Source organism: Neofelis nebulosa, chromosome 4 (assembly GCF_028018385.1).
Source record: "Neofelis nebulosa isolate mNeoNeb1 chromosome 4, mNeoNeb1.pri, whole genome shotgun sequence".
Classification (NCBI taxonomy): domain Eukaryota; kingdom Metazoa; phylum Chordata; class Mammalia; order Carnivora; family Felidae; genus Neofelis; species Neofelis nebulosa.
The window spans coordinates 149,687,271-149,702,879 of record NC_080785.1 but is presented as its reverse complement, the minus strand read 5'-3'; the positions used below and the strand labels follow the sequence as shown (position 1 = coordinate 149,702,879).

The window sequence follows — 15,609 nt, the reverse complement described above, 5'->3', positions numbered from 1 at the left end:
GACAAGTTGAAAGAACAGCACGGTGAGCACCCATGTACCCTGCATCTAGGTCCAATGACTGTTACTGTTCTCATAAACTTTCTTCTCTCTCTCCCTTCCTATTATTGGAACTATTTGCAAATAGTGCTGAAGATGTCGTGTCATTTTACCTTTTAAGTACTTCAGCACACATCTCTTAAGAGTAAGGACATTCTCCTCCTAGCCACAACACCATTATCACATTAAAAAGCTTAAAACTCCATAATAGTACCTGCTATCTAGACTATATCCCCACTTGTCCCCGTTGTCTTTCATGGCCATGGATTGGGTTTTGTTTTTAAACCAGGATGGACCTTTTTTTAAACTTCATTTTCCTTTTCCCTCCCATCTTGGTCACTGGCTGTCTCTGCCCCCAGGAAGAGTCCAACTTGTTGCAGAAATGATCTCTTAGCTTTTCATATTCATTATCTCCTAGAATTCACTTTGGTCGAGTTTCACAGATTGGGTACCTGGGGTGTAGAGAAGTTATATGCCTTATCATAGACTCGTTTCCTAGATCAAAGGATTTCTTTCTTTGTAACTGGGAAAAGTTGACTGGGTGATGTTTGGATATCAAACTCTTTGAATTTGGGGGACCACAGGACAAGGGTTTTTTTTTTAATGGAATTTTTCCTATACTCTCCTTCTCTCCCTGGCCATTTTGGTTCTCAGTTACCTACATTTTATCCCCAGGTTCCCAGGGGCCTTCTCTCGAATCCACAAGCAACGGCAGACACAGTGCCTCATCACCCAAAGCCCCCGACCCCGAGGGGCTGGCCAGGCCCGTCTCTCCAGACAGCCCGGAGATCATCAGTGAGCTCCAGCAGTATGCAGATGTGGCTGCCGCCAGGGAATCCCAACAGAGCTCCCCAAACTCCAGTGCCGCCCTGCCTGGCCCCCCGGCTCAACTCGTGGACAGCAGTGCTGTTCCTGGGACAGCTCTCGGGACTGAGCCTCGACATGGGGGTCATTGCCTCAATAGTTCCCTCTTGGTGACCGGCCAGCCCTGTGGTGACAGGAACCCAGTGTTGGACTTACGGGGCCATAAGCGAAAGATGGCCACGCCACCTGCTGCCCAAGAGTCAGCCCGCCGGCGGTCCAGGAAAGGCCACCTGCCAGCCCCCGTGCAGCCGTACGAACACGGGTATCCAGTTTCTGGCGGGTTTGCCATGCCACCCGTCTCCTTAAACCATAACCTCACCGCTCCCTTCACCTCCCAGGCTGGGGAGAACTCCTTGTTTATGGGCAGTACCCCCTCCTACTACCAGCTGTCCAATTTGCTGGCAGATGCCCGCCTGGTGTTTCCAGTGACTACTGACCCTCTGGTGCCAGCAGGCCCCGTCAGTTCCTCCTCCACGGCTACCTCAGTCACTGCCAGCAACCCCACCTTCATGCTCAACCCGTCTGTTCCAGGGATACTACCCAGCTATTCACTCCCATTCTCACAGCCACTCCTGTCCGAGCCAAGGATGTTTGCGCCTTTTCCTTCCCCTGTCTTACCCAGCAACCTTTCACGGGGCATGTCTGTCTACCCAGGCTACATGTCCCCACATGCAGGCTACCCTGCTGGCGGCCTCCTCCGGTCCCAGGTGCCTCCATTTGACTCTCATGAGGTTGCTGAGGTGGGCTTCAGCTCCAATGATGATGAGGATAAGGACGATGATGTGATAGAGGTCACTGGGAAATAGCTGGGGAGCCCCTCTCCACCTCACTCGGGGCCCCCCAGCAGGTTGCCCACCAAGCTGAAAGGCAGCAATCTGGGCTTTCTGAGAATAGGGCACTTGGCAGGAGGGGAAAGGAAGAGGGCAAAGAAAGGTGGTTGACTGTAGTGGCAGGGCTCTGTTGCTGTGTAACAAAAGAGGCAAAATAATCCAACAGAGCAGCAATAGCGGGAAATCAGGGACCCAAAACAGGAATGAAGGGGCAGGGCAGCCTGCCTCTCTTCTTGCCTGCCTTGCTTATGCTGTGTGCTTGCTTGCTTGCCTGCCATCTGAGTGTAGAAGCTCACATCCCATTTCTGTCTTTGGGAACATTCTCTCCCAAGAGAGCTGCCTTACTGGGTGACTTAGCTTGGCCTGGAGAGGGGAGGGGAGGGAAGGAGGGTAAGTGAAGGAGGGTGGGCAGGGAGAACAGAATGAGATTTCATATGAAGTGGAGTCTTTCTGGGGGTGGGGGGGAAGAAGCAGACCAGGTGTGTGTGTGTGTGTGTGTGTGTGTGTGTGTGTGTGTGTGTACACGTACGTACTTGTATGTAACAGAGCAGGGGTGGAGGTGGGAGGGGAGGGTGGGAGGCACTAAGCGGGAAACTAAAAAATGAATTTATCTTTTTTAAAATGGAAATCAGAGTGTGTTGGTTCATGGCAACTATTAGTATCGGGATGAGCCCAGGAAAAGAGCCATGGAACCCACAAGTTTCCTTCTGGTTGGGTGAAGAGAAGGCCCAGCTAATCCAAGTCCCTGGTTTTCAGAGCCACATTTATTTTAGAATTTGGGGGAAATTATGAGAGAAAATGGGCATTACCAATCTCTGTCTCTTTCCCCAGTGGCTGTCTCTGAGCAGATTTCCCTTCACAGGGTGTGAGATTGTATGCAGAGGCTGGGAGCGGGGGGGAACACTGTGTTGTGTGAGCAAGAGGTCATGCAGTTGTGGCCAGAAAAGACCTTCTTCACAAGGATGGACCTGAGCCCCCAACCTGCCTATCCTTGTGGCCTTTCCTTTCCTTCCCCGCTAGAAAGCTCCATGTTAATTTATTTCTTATGGGCAATTATTTATTATTTGGACTTTCCATGTGTCTTGTTTTTCTTGGGGGGGGGGGGCGGTTAGATTTTAGGAGGGTAGGAGATAGGAAGGGAAATGTTAATATCTCCCAGATCCCATAGCTGCTGGTAAACAAGTCCCAGGTAGATGGTGAATTGACCAAGGAAAGAGAGTTAGGCTTGACCGAGGTTTACACTAAACAGCTGTTTTCGGGAAATGGCCTCTCAGGAAGACCAGTGAATCCTGTGACTGGATAGTTAGTGCAGGTGAGACTCATTCCACAGAGATTGAAACTTGGGATCATGGAATTTGCCATTGGGAAGTCGGTGACCCCAAATTTGGAGCTGTGTCCTCCTGGGATGACTTTAAGGTAGGCTCTCTATGCTGAATAGTGAAGCTCTGCATAGGTGACTGCTGGGTTGAGAGAATAGACTGCTGATTTCGTATTAGGAAATGTCTTGGCCTCCCCAGCCTGACAGATGATCATTGTGGCCTGGTGTCTGTTATCTCCATCCTCTTTGAAGGAACACAGAGCAGCCCTTCCTCTGTAGGAGCCTTAAGTCTGGCTTTTGTCTTAAAAGAATACATCAGTCATTCTGGGTCTCCTCTTTCTTGTTGCCAGTGGCAGAGGAGGGGGTACCTAGTCTTTAAGCATAAACACTGGCTGTCTTCCTATTGGCTCTTTTCCCCCCTGCTACTGAGACTTTGCTAGGCAGTTCTTTATAAAGAACAAACCTGTCTGGCTTTAGAGTTTTGCCACCTATTCATGGGTCCCCACTGGGCAGCTGCTGCACCTGCCTCTTTCCAGCCTTGGAGGCAGCTTAGCCAAGTCTCCCCTAGTAGTAGTTGCTTCTGCAACTCTTCTGACAAGTTTGTTTCCATTGTTAGAGGGCTTTAGCACATTCTGGGGTATTGTCCCCAGAGAAGAGACAAGGAGATGGCTAATGGGGGTGCATGCATGCATGTGTGTGTGTTTGTGTGCTGTCCAGTTGCACCAAAAGTGGAACTTAAAGACCTTTCTCTCTCTGTTTTCATAGGTACCCTGTCAGACACTTAGCTCTCCTACTCATAGAAGCCTTAGATCTACAATTTAGCTATGCAAATTATTTTAATAATTTTAAAATAGCAGTTCCAACCAGTGCTTTCTCTTTCAGAGGTATCCCAAGAATGATGGTGAAGGGACTCAGTTGGAGTGGGCTCTCAGATTTGAGGCTGGTGCAGTAGGAGCGAGCTAGCCTGGATCTCTGATTTGCAGAGCACACTCACAATCTGGGCTACAACTGATGCCTCTAAGGCCCCCAGAGCACTGGGATGCCAGAGGTGTGTGTGTGTGTGTGTGTGTGTGTGGTGTTAGGGAAGGAGGAATATGTCTGTGTTTACCTCTAGGAAATCACAGCAGCAGGCTCTGAGAATCTGGAAATTATCAGCAAAGAATTGAAACCAGTCACTAGAAGGATGGGCCTTTGAAGGTACCAGGAAGTGAACGGGTATTCTGAGAGGCAATACATACCTGCTCTCTACCCACTGATTCCAGGGGCTGGGTCTTACTTCAGGTCAGAAGAGGCAATAGTTTGGGGAAGCTGACCTGGCTAGAGAAGCCTTTTTTTGATATGTGCAGCTTATATTGTATAAAGGCTATGGGGTGGGATCATGGGAAATTAGAATGCTACCAGTTTCATGTTTGGGGTTTTTTTTGTTTTTTAATCTGAAAAAACACTTTTCTGCTATCTCTTTATGTGTGCTGGTAGGCAAGTGTGCATGCACATCAAACATGAGCATGTGTGTGAGGGAAACAGGAAATGTCTCAGAGCCTAAGAACCATGTTTTACAGCCTCTTTGATCAGAAACACTTGGTGGTGGCTTTCAACCACCATCTAGGCCTGAGTGACGGGAGGATGGTGATAATGGGTGGCGGGGGGGTGGGTGGTGGGGAGGGATGTGCAGTGGATCAGGCATCTCAGCATTTTCCCCTCACCATTGTCTTCCAAAGGATGTTTTCAAGGACCTCTCAAGCTTGATCCATCTGGCTTAGTCTGAATCCTCAGCCTAGGGAATATAGTACTACTTAATGATTCAGGATTACCATTTGTAATGATGTTCAATTTTCTTTTCTTAATATCTTTGTGGATGAAAATGGAACCAGAGACAAAGTAGCCATTTCAGTAAGAAAGTAAATGAACCATGTTGGATCAGATCATTGGATATCTGCCAAGTTCACACCCCTCGAGTTGTGCTTTTTGAGCATCTATCTCTTCACCTCCTGACTTAAGGAGAACTCTTTCTGGTCCTTGGAACTCTCTTCTCTAGGAATTAGTATGTGGTATCTCTGTATATACTTGTGATTCACAACTAAATATGAAATTGCCCTCTCTAGGGCGTGAAGCAGTTAACTGGGGTAAAGTTTTGCTAATAGGTTGAAACAACCAAACTTTAGTGGTCTGGGTGGGATGGTCACTCCCAAAGCTGTCAGCAGAGCAAGGCTGTCTGTCTCAGTCCGTTTGAGCCTGGCATTGCTGTGGCATTGCTCTGGAACCGAGTCCTCATCCCATGGGGAAGGTCTGGGGGTTATACATTCCTTATTCCTAGTGTTCCTGGCCGTGACCCCCTTCCTTCTGCTTCCCAGTTCCCTGTGAGTCCTCAGAAGACCAGTCTCCCTTCTGAGTCATGGCCTCCTGTGCACCCAGATAAATCATTCTTTCCCCAGCAAAACTCTGAGATAAGAGCTCTTTCCCCCAACAGACCCCCAGGAGACTTTCTGGCCCTCCTCTGACTTGTTCCCAGGAGATCTGCACCTCAAGGCCTGAGAATGCTGCGCTTTCCATCAGCCACCGTCAGACTCTGTCCCCTCCTACTGACTCTTCTGCCCTATGTGTTCTGATGTGACCCCTTCATGTCTCTTCTGTGCCACTAGCTTGGCCCTAGGCCTTTTATGAATACCAAGTCTTAACGATGAACTTCCCGAGCAGGCAGTGGCCAACTTACTTCTTCATTCTTCAGGGACCTGAGTCTGCCCCTTTCCTCTCTCACAGGTTGGTTGGATATAGTAATCCAGTGCATTGGGAAGAGGTAGCCAGGCAGGCTGTGGAGTCTGTAGTGCAGAGGGCTTGGGGAGATTTGGGTACTCTGTTACCACTACTGGGATGATATTCAGAAGAGGGGACCTCATACTGTGACCTGACCCAGGACCCTTCTCTGGAAGAGAGCTCAGCCCAGGGGTGTGTGTGTGTGTGTGTGTGTGTGTGTGTGTGTGTGTGTGTGAAAGAGTGTGCGTGTGTGTGCGCGCATGCGTGTGCGCGAGAGAGAGTGTGCATTCGTGCATATGGGTGTAAACTGTTATCTGGTTGTGTTACTCAGGGTGGGCTGGGGACTCACGGGAAAATTCCCCCTCAGCCTGCCCAAGACTGGTTTTATCCTGTACCCTCTCCAGAAGGGTCAGGGGAAGAGGGTCCAGGTGGGTTGAGGGGGTCGCAATGGATAACCACTAAGGCCACACTGCTGCCGGGAGGAGTTGCGGGAGGGGGGGGGGGGGGGGAGATATGAAGTGGCCCCAGGGACCTGGCACCTGGCTTTGGTTTTCCATCTTCTTTCCTCAGGACGCCCCCTGAGGCCTGGGACCTGCTGCGCCTGGCTTTGAGGAGCATCTGTGTCTGGGTGCTCCAGCTGCTGGTGTGATCATGGGCTTCCCTCCTCTCTCAGCAGGGCAGGTGCTCCTGCCCCAGAGACTGGGCAACTGGCTGTTTCTATGACGTATTTATTTTTACTTGTGTTTCATGTCACTTTTTTAAAAAAGCAAACAGAACAATTGTAAGTCAGTATAACTGCCTATCAGTTTTCTTTATTTCTCTTTTTGTAAAATAAAATTTAAATTCCAGAAGGCAGTGTTGTTTGATCAAGAAATTGTCTTAACAGCTGGCTGGCTGACTGGGTGGTGAAAGGGATATAAACTTAGAGTATAGTGGGCACTGGGATGGTACTTGGTGTGAGTGGGGTGGGGGAGAGAGGTGGGAATAGAGGGCAGACTGCTGGTAGGCTCTTTGTTGCAATGGGGTTCACTAGGCTTTTTCTGCCTTTGCTCACCTGAAGAGGACCGCATTTCCAGGCTCTAGATGAAACATCGAAACTGACTCAGAGTGGCTTAAAGCTAGATGATCCTCAATCATGGCAAGTCCTGCTGGGGCAGCCCTAACCAGACTGTGGGGGATTGGGGATTGGGTGCAGCATCAGTGCCTTCAGAGAATGGGAGATGACTGGTGGCAGGGTATGCAGACTGTCTTACACTGCATATGCCTTCTCCATTTGTTATCTGGGTTAGTGGATCTAACCATTGCCTCACAGAGAACTGTCCAGGGCTTTGGAATATGAGACGTAAGGGAAGGTGAGGGCAGTCCACTCTTTGTCTCCACGTTTGGTCCCTGTAAGGGGAGAAGCCCTATGGAAAGAGTCTCTGGAAGTTTGCAGAGGGAGAATTAAAGTGGCTCTGTGGGGGTTTCTTGGACAGAGAAAGGCAGGAGGAGACAAAGGCCAAGTCTGGGTTCATGAGAGGATTCATACTATTGGGGGAGAGGACTGGGAGTGGAGTGTGGGTGGGGCAGATGGCTAAGGTGGAACAGGTCTGCTTACACTTATTTCTAGAGGGAAGAGGACTGTGTCTTAGCTGCCTTAGCTGTTGGCCAGCAGAGGTCTTGCAAAAAATCCCTACCAAAGGTTGGGCTTGCTCTGTTGGGAGCAGCCTGAGATGAAAGGGAGGAGTGGGGACTTGTGGCCAGCAGCTTCTATCACAGGTAGACTCTCCATTGACAACAGAGATGGTGAAGCTCCTAAGGCACACCCTGAACTCTGACGTGGGCATCTGGAATTCCCCAGCCAGCCTGAAGGAAGTGAGCAGAGAGGACAAGATGAGGAAAGAGCAGCTCCAGACAACGGTTTCTTGGGAGAATCTCATCAGATTCTGAGAAACAGGAAAAATGACCAGGTGAACATTGTGTTCAGAAGCTGTCTTGTCTCTGAACCATGAATTGGCCCTTATCTCACAGGAAATGCTTTCAAGTGTATAGCCCACTTGCCTGGAGCACCTAAAGGGTTTGATCATGTGTTTGATGTTCATAAGCAAAATCGAACTGCCATGACTCTGCCAGTCCAGCCCTGAGTGCCTGTGAGGGGCCAGCTGCTCTTCCTACCAGTGTTTGCCCAGAGTGCTGGGGATAGGCTTGGCCCTGTGGATGAGGGTCATTCTTTCCTGCCTGGGGTTGGAACAGTGTGAAGTAGTGGGAAAGGAAGCCAGGATTATGAGTGTCTCCGTGTGTTCAGTCTGCCCTTTGCTAGTGCAGTAGTGGAATCCAGAATAAGATGATTCCCCTCCCAAATATCAATCCTCTGTGTCAGAGGCACCAAGGTAGCTCTTGGCTCAGCCCGTCATGTAGCCAAGCTTAGGAGCATAGTTGTTCCCTCTCCTACCCCTTCCACTGCAAGACTGGGCCTCTCAGGAGGGCAGAGTTTTATCTTTAGGGCTCTAGAAGAGTGCTTTGTATAGTTTGTAGGTCCTCAGAAATATGAGCTGAGGATTCAGCCTATGTTCAAGGAGTTTACACTAGAATACCTTAAGCTAGAAGGTCAGCCCAACCTCCCCCAGGCACTTCCAGGGCTCTGGGGAGGAGACTGCAAGGGGGCGGTTCCTGCTTAGCTCCAAGAGGGTAGGGCCTTAGTTCCGTTTCTTCAGTATCCCCAGCCCCTTGAACTGTCCTGGCAAGGAGTGTTACTCAGTAAATGTTGGGTGGATGAATGACCACTCCTGTGGTTGGGGGTGGGGTGGGGTGGAGTGTTGGAGGCATGACTGATATTTGCGCTATTCCAGAGGTTGGATCCACTAGCTTCTTCCCTGAGTCCAAGCTGGGCGTCAGTTTCCTCAGTTGTAAAACGGGGGCAGGTAGCCTTGACTTGCTGGGTTCCCAGGTCCATCGGGAAGCTACAATGAGAGGAAGTGGCAGGACGAAGGGTACTACAAATAAATGCCATAGGCTGATACTGCTGTGCTGAACTTCCCAAGCCTCTTCAAACCCTTCACTCTGGTGCGGGCTTCCTTGGACCCAGTCTGGCTCTCTACTGTGGGCCACCAGGCTGACTTACCCCAACACCTGGGGCCGGGTAAGTTTGTGGGAGGCAGGAAAGTGCTCAGTGGGCTCCGCCCCTGACAGCTCCGGGGGCTGGGCGCCGCTCGATGCTAAGACCGGGCGGGGCAGGCCTCCGCCCTCCGGTACCGCGCGCACGCGCCCACGGCCACGGCCACGTCCCGCCGCGAGAGGGGGCGGAGCGAGCGTGCGCGGCGGGCGCGCGCAGGCTCCGCGACCTAGCCTGGAGCCGCCTGCGCGGATCGGCGTCCGCGGCGGGCGGCCGCTGAGGTGAGGGCTGGGCCGGAGGAGAGGCGTCCCCGCCAGGGCGGCCTCACGCGCGCTGAGGGCCTGGAGCCTCCGTCTGTCCGGGCGCGACCTCAGGGGTCCCCGCGTCCCCTTCGTGACCCCCGCAGCCCAGGGCGCTCTTTGCATCTCGTCTCGCCCACAGCTGGGTCCAAGGGCCCGGCTAGGTCCAAGGGCCCGAACGCGACCTTGGACCAGCCTACCACCCCGCGTTGCCCCGGCTTCGGCCACGGGGCACGCCCCGAGCCAGAGGAGCCGGAGCCAGGGGTGGAGGGTGGGGGTTGGGGAACTGAGGCAAAAACCGCACTTTAGCTCCGCCCCTATCCCTGGAGGCCGCGCCTCCGCCGTGGCTGCAAACTTTAGATTCTCTTAAGTTACGGAGGTGTGTGAGGCCCCGTGAGGTCATGGCTGAAAAGAAAGGAGCTGGGTAAATAAGCGAGGCGCGAGTGAGCAGGGCTGGAAGCGCAGAGTGGGAGTCGGCGCACCTCAGTCCCGCGCAGGCCTGGGTCTTTCCGCCGCTCACTGGCACCGAAGTTTAAGGGCCCGGCCCACTGCCGCGGCGCAAGTGAGCAGCCTCAGGAAGCCTCGCCGGCTAGGGTCAGAGACGACCACCCCCGGTCTCTGACCCGAGGAGAAACCGATGTCAGCCACAGGGGCTGTTTCAAAGCCAGTTACAGAGGCTGGAACCCTCCAGGAAGAGTACTGTCCAAGAACAGGGGCATAAGCACAGCCCCAGTGAAGAGTTGACATTATGAGGCCGAGTTTGGCTTCTGATTTCCTTAAGCGGTAGGACGAGGTAGAGGTGCAGCCTTGTGGTGAGGAGGGAGTTCCTGTAGAGGCCCTAGTGGGCTTTCCCCGAAAAGGGAACAGTCAGGGCACGGTGCCCAGCTCAGTGGTGATTTTCTCTCTGCCCCCAGCACTGGAGTACTTGGAGCATTTGGTCCCTGCGGCGCTGGATGCCATGAGTTGCTAAAAGTGAGCCTGGCTTTTCAGGTGAGCTTCCTCGGCCCTTCTCCTGCCCTTTCTCTTGAGTATGGGGAAATACACTTTGCCCTGCCTCCCTCCTGTGCTGACCTAAGCTCTGGGGTGCATTTTCCCTCTCTTCTGAGTACTTTAGGAGGTGAGAGGAAGAGGGAGGTGGGAACTAAGTTCCTTTGAGGTAGACGGGGAACGTGCAGCCGAGAGGGTAGGTCAAAGTGAAGGATGGTCACTCTCAAGGCAGCTGAGACCTAGCTGCTGAGTAAGAGCTTCCAGCTGAGAGCCTTGGGCTCAGAGATGTCCCAACATGGATTAAATGCTTGAGCCTTTCTGGAAATCCTGTCACTTGGGAGAAGAAAGTGAAAATGGCAGCCTGGAGTCAGACTGCCTGAGTTCCTAGTGCCTGCATTTTGGTCCAAGTCTTTCTATTTAGTACCTGTGTGACCTTGGGGGAAGTCTCTTAACTTCCTGATCCTTACCTACCTTGTTTTGAGGATTAATAAAGTAGCTGTGTTTCAACATTTGGATAGTGCCTGGCATATAGTAAGTACCGTAGATTAGTACACTATAGTAAGTGAAAGATTTATCGTCATCATCATCATCATCACCAAGGAAAATAGGAATGAAACTAACTGGAGGCAAGATGAGTAGGATGGCCAATGCATCCAAAAAAAGCACAACTGTGGCGCAGGAACAAGGATGGCTAAGACCAGTGTGATGCACCTCCATGCTATGACATCAAAGGTTTAGGAGTTTAGTTTGCCTCTTTGTTAAGGCAAACACTATGTGTATGTTGACTCCAAAGACCATTTTTCAGCAAAAAATTTTGACACCCAGAACCCACAGGGAACAAATTATTCCATAGAGCTAAATTTCCCATAGGGCTGAAGCATTGATTTCCACCTCCCAAATCTTTTAAATTTTTGTTTATTTATATTTTAGAGCAAGAGTGCACGAATGGGGCAGAGGAACAGAGGAGAGAGAGAGAGAGAGAGAGAGAGAGAGAGAGAGAGAGAGAGAGAATCTCAAGCAGCCTCTACACTCAGTGGAGCCTGATGGGTTCGATCCCAAGACCCCGGGATCATGACTCAAGCCAAAATCAAGAGTTAGACACTCAACCTACTTAGCCATCCTGGTGCCCCAAATCTTTTAAATTTTAAATACTTGGAGTGAGAATATTCCTCCAGTGGGTCACATGTTTCCCTTCCTCTTTAAACTGCTGTGATTTTCCACCCCCCCTGGGGGACTCAAATCAAGCCCTTTGTATAAGAGGGTTGGGCTTCTGGCCCCAAGCTTCATAGAGGGCTGGACATAGAGGGCTGGACAGTCTGCCTTGAATGGCTCACACACCAACCTCTATGTTGTGTTCCTGGCCCTGCTTTTGGATAGCTTCTCTGTTTCTTTGTTGTTGTTGTTGTTTTCCTTGAAATGAGTGTCTTTATTGCTTGTAGCATACAAAAAGGAGGAATGAGGAAAGGCCAATGGGGAGGAGGGACAATTGTCAGATAAACGACATAAACACAAAAAGGAAAAAAAGACACCCTCACCTCACCCCAGGATGCCTTTCCACAAACTACCTAGTAGAGAAGGTGGGGTGGCAAGATCAAAACTACAAAAACTAATTCTAAACACCTGGAGATGCTGATGGGGAGAGGGACAGGGCAGCAAGTGGACCCAGCTGTGGCTCCCTCTAGGTTGGCACCCCTTCCCCATGGGATGAACTGCTTGGGCCAGGGATAAGCAATTGTTCTCCCTGGTGTGTTTCCATTTCTAACAAACTTGTCTTCCTCCTCTTTGTTTCTAATCTGTGGGCTGGAAAAGTGGGATGAAGCTTGTTAGTACCATTGGCTCAAGTCTGGGAAGCACAGTGCTGGACTTTGTTCTGGCTGCTTTGGCTGATTTGATCCGATCTTTCCTTGGTTCTGGATGGGTGAGCTTGCTGGATAGCAAGATTCTGAGGGCCCGATGTGCTTCACAAAGGAGAGTTTCCTATGAAAGTCTCTTCCTGTGGTACATTTTCCCCATGGGGTTTTGTTCCTTATGGTTTCCCTATTTGTTAATAAATGATTGGACCCTGGTGCTTGCCCATCCTCCCTCTGATAGTGGTCCATGAGGCTTGGGGAAGCTGGGCAGGCAGTGTGGCTCTGCTGTGGGAAGGAAGAAGTAAGGTAGGGAAAAGGCAAGCTGGCTTTCTTGCCCATCTTGAGGGAGGCTGGTCAGGGCTGGGAGTATGTCCATAGCTGACTCACTCCTGTTCACCTCTATGACTCAGTTTCCCCAGGTGTGACCAAGGCTGCCAGCTGACAGGCAGAGCTGTTCTGAGAGCCTCAACAATTGTGATTAAGAAATAAAGAGGCTTGTGGCTTCAGTCATCCTTTGTAGCTCTCTTCTAGGTCACTTCTGTGTGTAAACACCCTGGTCCCTCCTCCTCCTGGGTCAGAGCACCCAAGGCAGGGCTGAGGTTGGGCCATAAGTGGCTGGCGGGCAGGTGGGCACATTGGTCAGAGCAGGCTACCAGCCTCCTCTCCCTCCTGTCTCTTTTGCAGCTGTCTTGGGGGCACAGTGTCGGGGGCACAGAGCCATGTCTGACCTGCTTCTCCTAGGCCTGATTGTGGGCCTGACTCTGCTGCTGCTGCTGACACTGCTGGCCTTTGCTGGGTACTCAGGGCTGCTGTCTGGGGTGGTGGTGAGTGCCGGCTCACCCCCCATCCGCAATGTCACTGTGGCCTACAAGTTCCACGTGGGGCCCTACAGCGAGACTGGGAGGCTTTTCACCGAGAGCTGCAGTGTCTCCCCCAAGCTCCGCTCCATCGCCGTCTACTACGACAACCCCCACATGGTAAGGAGCCTCCTGTTCCCTGGCTGCGGTTCTGCCCCATGGATGGACATGGGGCCGGGGGGTTGTAGTTTCTGAGGAAGGGGTGGGAAAATCTGTGATCTGGTCCTGCAGACAACCTCTTCTCTGAGCTTGAAGCTCCTTCCAGATTTAGCTTGGACTCCTGTGCCAGGCATCCATATGCTCCTTTCTATTTGCCCAGGTCTGGTTCTTGGCTCATAGCTACCCATAGCTACCCATGGACTTCTGACTGCAGGGGGCCACAGCATTGTGTGTCTCTAGTTTCTGCCAAGGCTTTCGTCCCCTGCCTCCTCTTGCTGTCCCTCCCTCTTCCATCCCCATTTGAGAGCCAGTACTCTAAGGCCAGGCTGTTCAGATTCTGCCTCTCTTTGGGGTCATACCTTGTTGTTTCTGTGCCTTCCCTCTTTTAGCTTTCCTGCTGTGGCTGCAGCTCCTGTGGGCTTGAGAGGGCAGGCCCTGGGCATGGGGCTTAGAATCCTACCTCTTCAGCCATTTTGGTGACTCCTGCCTCAGTCATATGGCATCTCTTTGGATGTCAAGCTGCCTGGTTGCAGGAGGGCCTGGTGGAGAGGAGGGGGCAAGTGGAACCAGGTGAGCTCCCCAGAATGTCTAGGATGCTGGGCTCACAGACGAGCCCAGCATCACTGGCACCCTGTGGGTGTCTGGCTGTACTTACAGCCTGTGGTGAGTCAGGGCTCACCAATGTGGCCTCCTGCCATGCCATGGGGTGGTACTGCCCACAGCTGCATGGGCTGGCAGCTCTGCCAAGAGTTCTTCAGCCTTCAGCTTGGAGCCTTGGCAAACAGGCCATTGGGAATCCCCAGCTCTGGTTTCCTTGTCTGAAGAGCTCAAGTAGGCAAGGCCTATAGCCTACCCACTGTCTGCTGACCAAGCCTCACTGGAGTACTTAGTCGAAACAAGGGTGTACTGACTGTCTGTGCCAGGTTCTGCATGACGTCTGCACTCCGGAGATGAACAGACCTGGCCCTTCCCTCAAAAACTTTCATGTGTTTGGCAAGTCAGCCCCATGCAAATGAATTTCTAATAGCCGCTATACTCGATGCCCACAGAGCTTTGAGCTGTGCATTTGGGGAGGGTACTCAAGTCTGCCCAAGAGGCTTAGAGAGGAGGTGGACTTTAGCTGGGACATCTCCCATGAGTAGAACTTTGCTCTGCCACGAAGGGCCTCCTGACTGAGGGAAGTATAGCAGTAAAGGCTTACAGACATGGGATGACAGGGGAAGTGTGGCCAGTGGACATGTGTGGGTGAAGAAAGTGGTAGAAAGGTTCACTGGGCCAGGCAGTGGGAAGAAGAGCAGGGTGGGAGGCAAGGCACAGCACAGTTTGCCCCCTGTGACTTAGGAAGCTAACTGGATGGCAGGTGGAGGAGAGGAGGAGATGAGACAGGGAGGCCATTGAGGAGATTGGGCTGGGCCTAGGTGAGAGGTGACATGGCCTGGTTGAGGGATGAATAGATGATGAGGATTTGAGGTCACATGGTTGGGAGATGGCACTAAGTGGGAGTCTAGAGCACTGGAACCTTAAGTGGCATGGGGCAGGTGCTAGGCTTTGGGAAGCTCCTGGACCAGATGCCCGACCCCGACCCTTGCAGGGCTCCATTATGTAGGACCCTGCCCCTCTTATATGCCCTCCCCTGGTCTCTGCCCCTCTTTCCTCACCTGATCCAGTTAGAGACTCTGCAGGCCTCAGTGGTGGGAAGGAGGAGAGTCCTTGCAGTTGCCTCTGTCCTCATCAGCATGTCCTGTTCCTAAAGAAGCATGTTGCCACTTGGGTTGGAAATGCTAATTCCAGGATGGGAAAGAGCCAAAGCAGCAGTATACCTTGAGGTCAGTGCTGGAGGCTGGTCCAGGGAAGAGTGAGGTAGAAAAACCCTGGCATGTAGTGCTCTTCCCATGGCCTTCTAGCCCAGTCCTCCATACAATTGTCCTTGAGGTCAGGTGGCCTTGGGTGTCCAGGGTTGGCTGGGTGCAGCCTGACTTGGGTGCCAGTCTTGGGGGACCACAGCCTGAGAGTATAGCCTCAAGGCTGGCAGCCCTGGGTTCTGATTCTGTCTCATCACTGTCATGCTTTGGATCTTGATCGTGTCACATAATCTCTCTGGGCCTCTGTTTCTTCGTCTATAGAGCTGTGTTAAGATATCTGCTTCATAGGTTGTCTGGCAAGAATTAAATTAAGTGACACAGGTGAGGCATTCATCCTACAACCTGGCCCTCAGTAGCTGTTTAACAACAACAAAAAGGGTGGACAAAATATTCATATTAATTAGGTACACTGAGACATTAGGCTGAGCTCTCATGACCTAGGCCTAGACCTTGGCCTGGCTATGGACATCTGGCTGGCTCAGAGGACAAACGTATAGGTCAAAGTGGCCCCTCTGATCCTGTTCCTCTCAGTCCTGGGTCACTCTAGAAGATACTGTGTCCACATTCAGAGCTGGGTTATACCCTGACACCTGGGATGGCTCAGGGATGCTTAGTCTCCACCTACTTTTAGAGTTGGGCAGTATATTTCTGCCTAGAAGAGATTCTCACAAAAGCTTTAGGGAACCATGGACCCTCAGACTTCAA

The 15,609-nt window shown here is 51.8% G+C and overlaps 2 protein-coding genes across 8 annotated transcripts in view; both read left to right on the top strand.

Annotated features, from left to right (window-relative positions):
- RAD54L2 (RAD54 like 2) overlaps positions 1-6,650 on the top strand; it is a 117,537-nt gene extending 110,887 nt beyond the window's left edge. For all 3 annotated transcript variants that reach the window (XM_058726752.1, XM_058726753.1, XM_058726751.1), the window contains one exon: positions 712-6,650. In XM_058726752.1, coding sequence (XP_058582735.1) covers positions 712-1,706 — 995 coding nt within the window. In that variant the 3' untranslated portion in view covers positions 1,707-6,650. The remainder of the gene's footprint in view (positions 1-711) is intronic.
- Positions 6,651-9,108: 2,458 nt separating this feature from the next.
- Positions 9,109-15,609, top strand: part of TEX264 (testis expressed 264, ER-phagy receptor) — a 33,021-nt gene continuing 26,520 nt past the window's right edge. For 2 of the 5 annotated variants that reach the window (XM_058726759.1, XM_058726757.1), the window contains exon 1: positions 12,711-13,003. In XM_058726759.1, coding sequence (XP_058582742.1) covers positions 12,746-13,003 — 258 coding nt within the window. In that variant the 5' untranslated portion in view covers positions 12,711-12,745. Of the gene's footprint in view, positions 9,172-9,575; positions 9,614-9,636; positions 9,973-10,103; positions 10,180-12,710; positions 13,004-15,609 lie in introns of those variants that run through there. The other 3 variants (XM_058726758.1, XM_058726761.1, XM_058726760.1) reach the window with 3 other exon arrangements.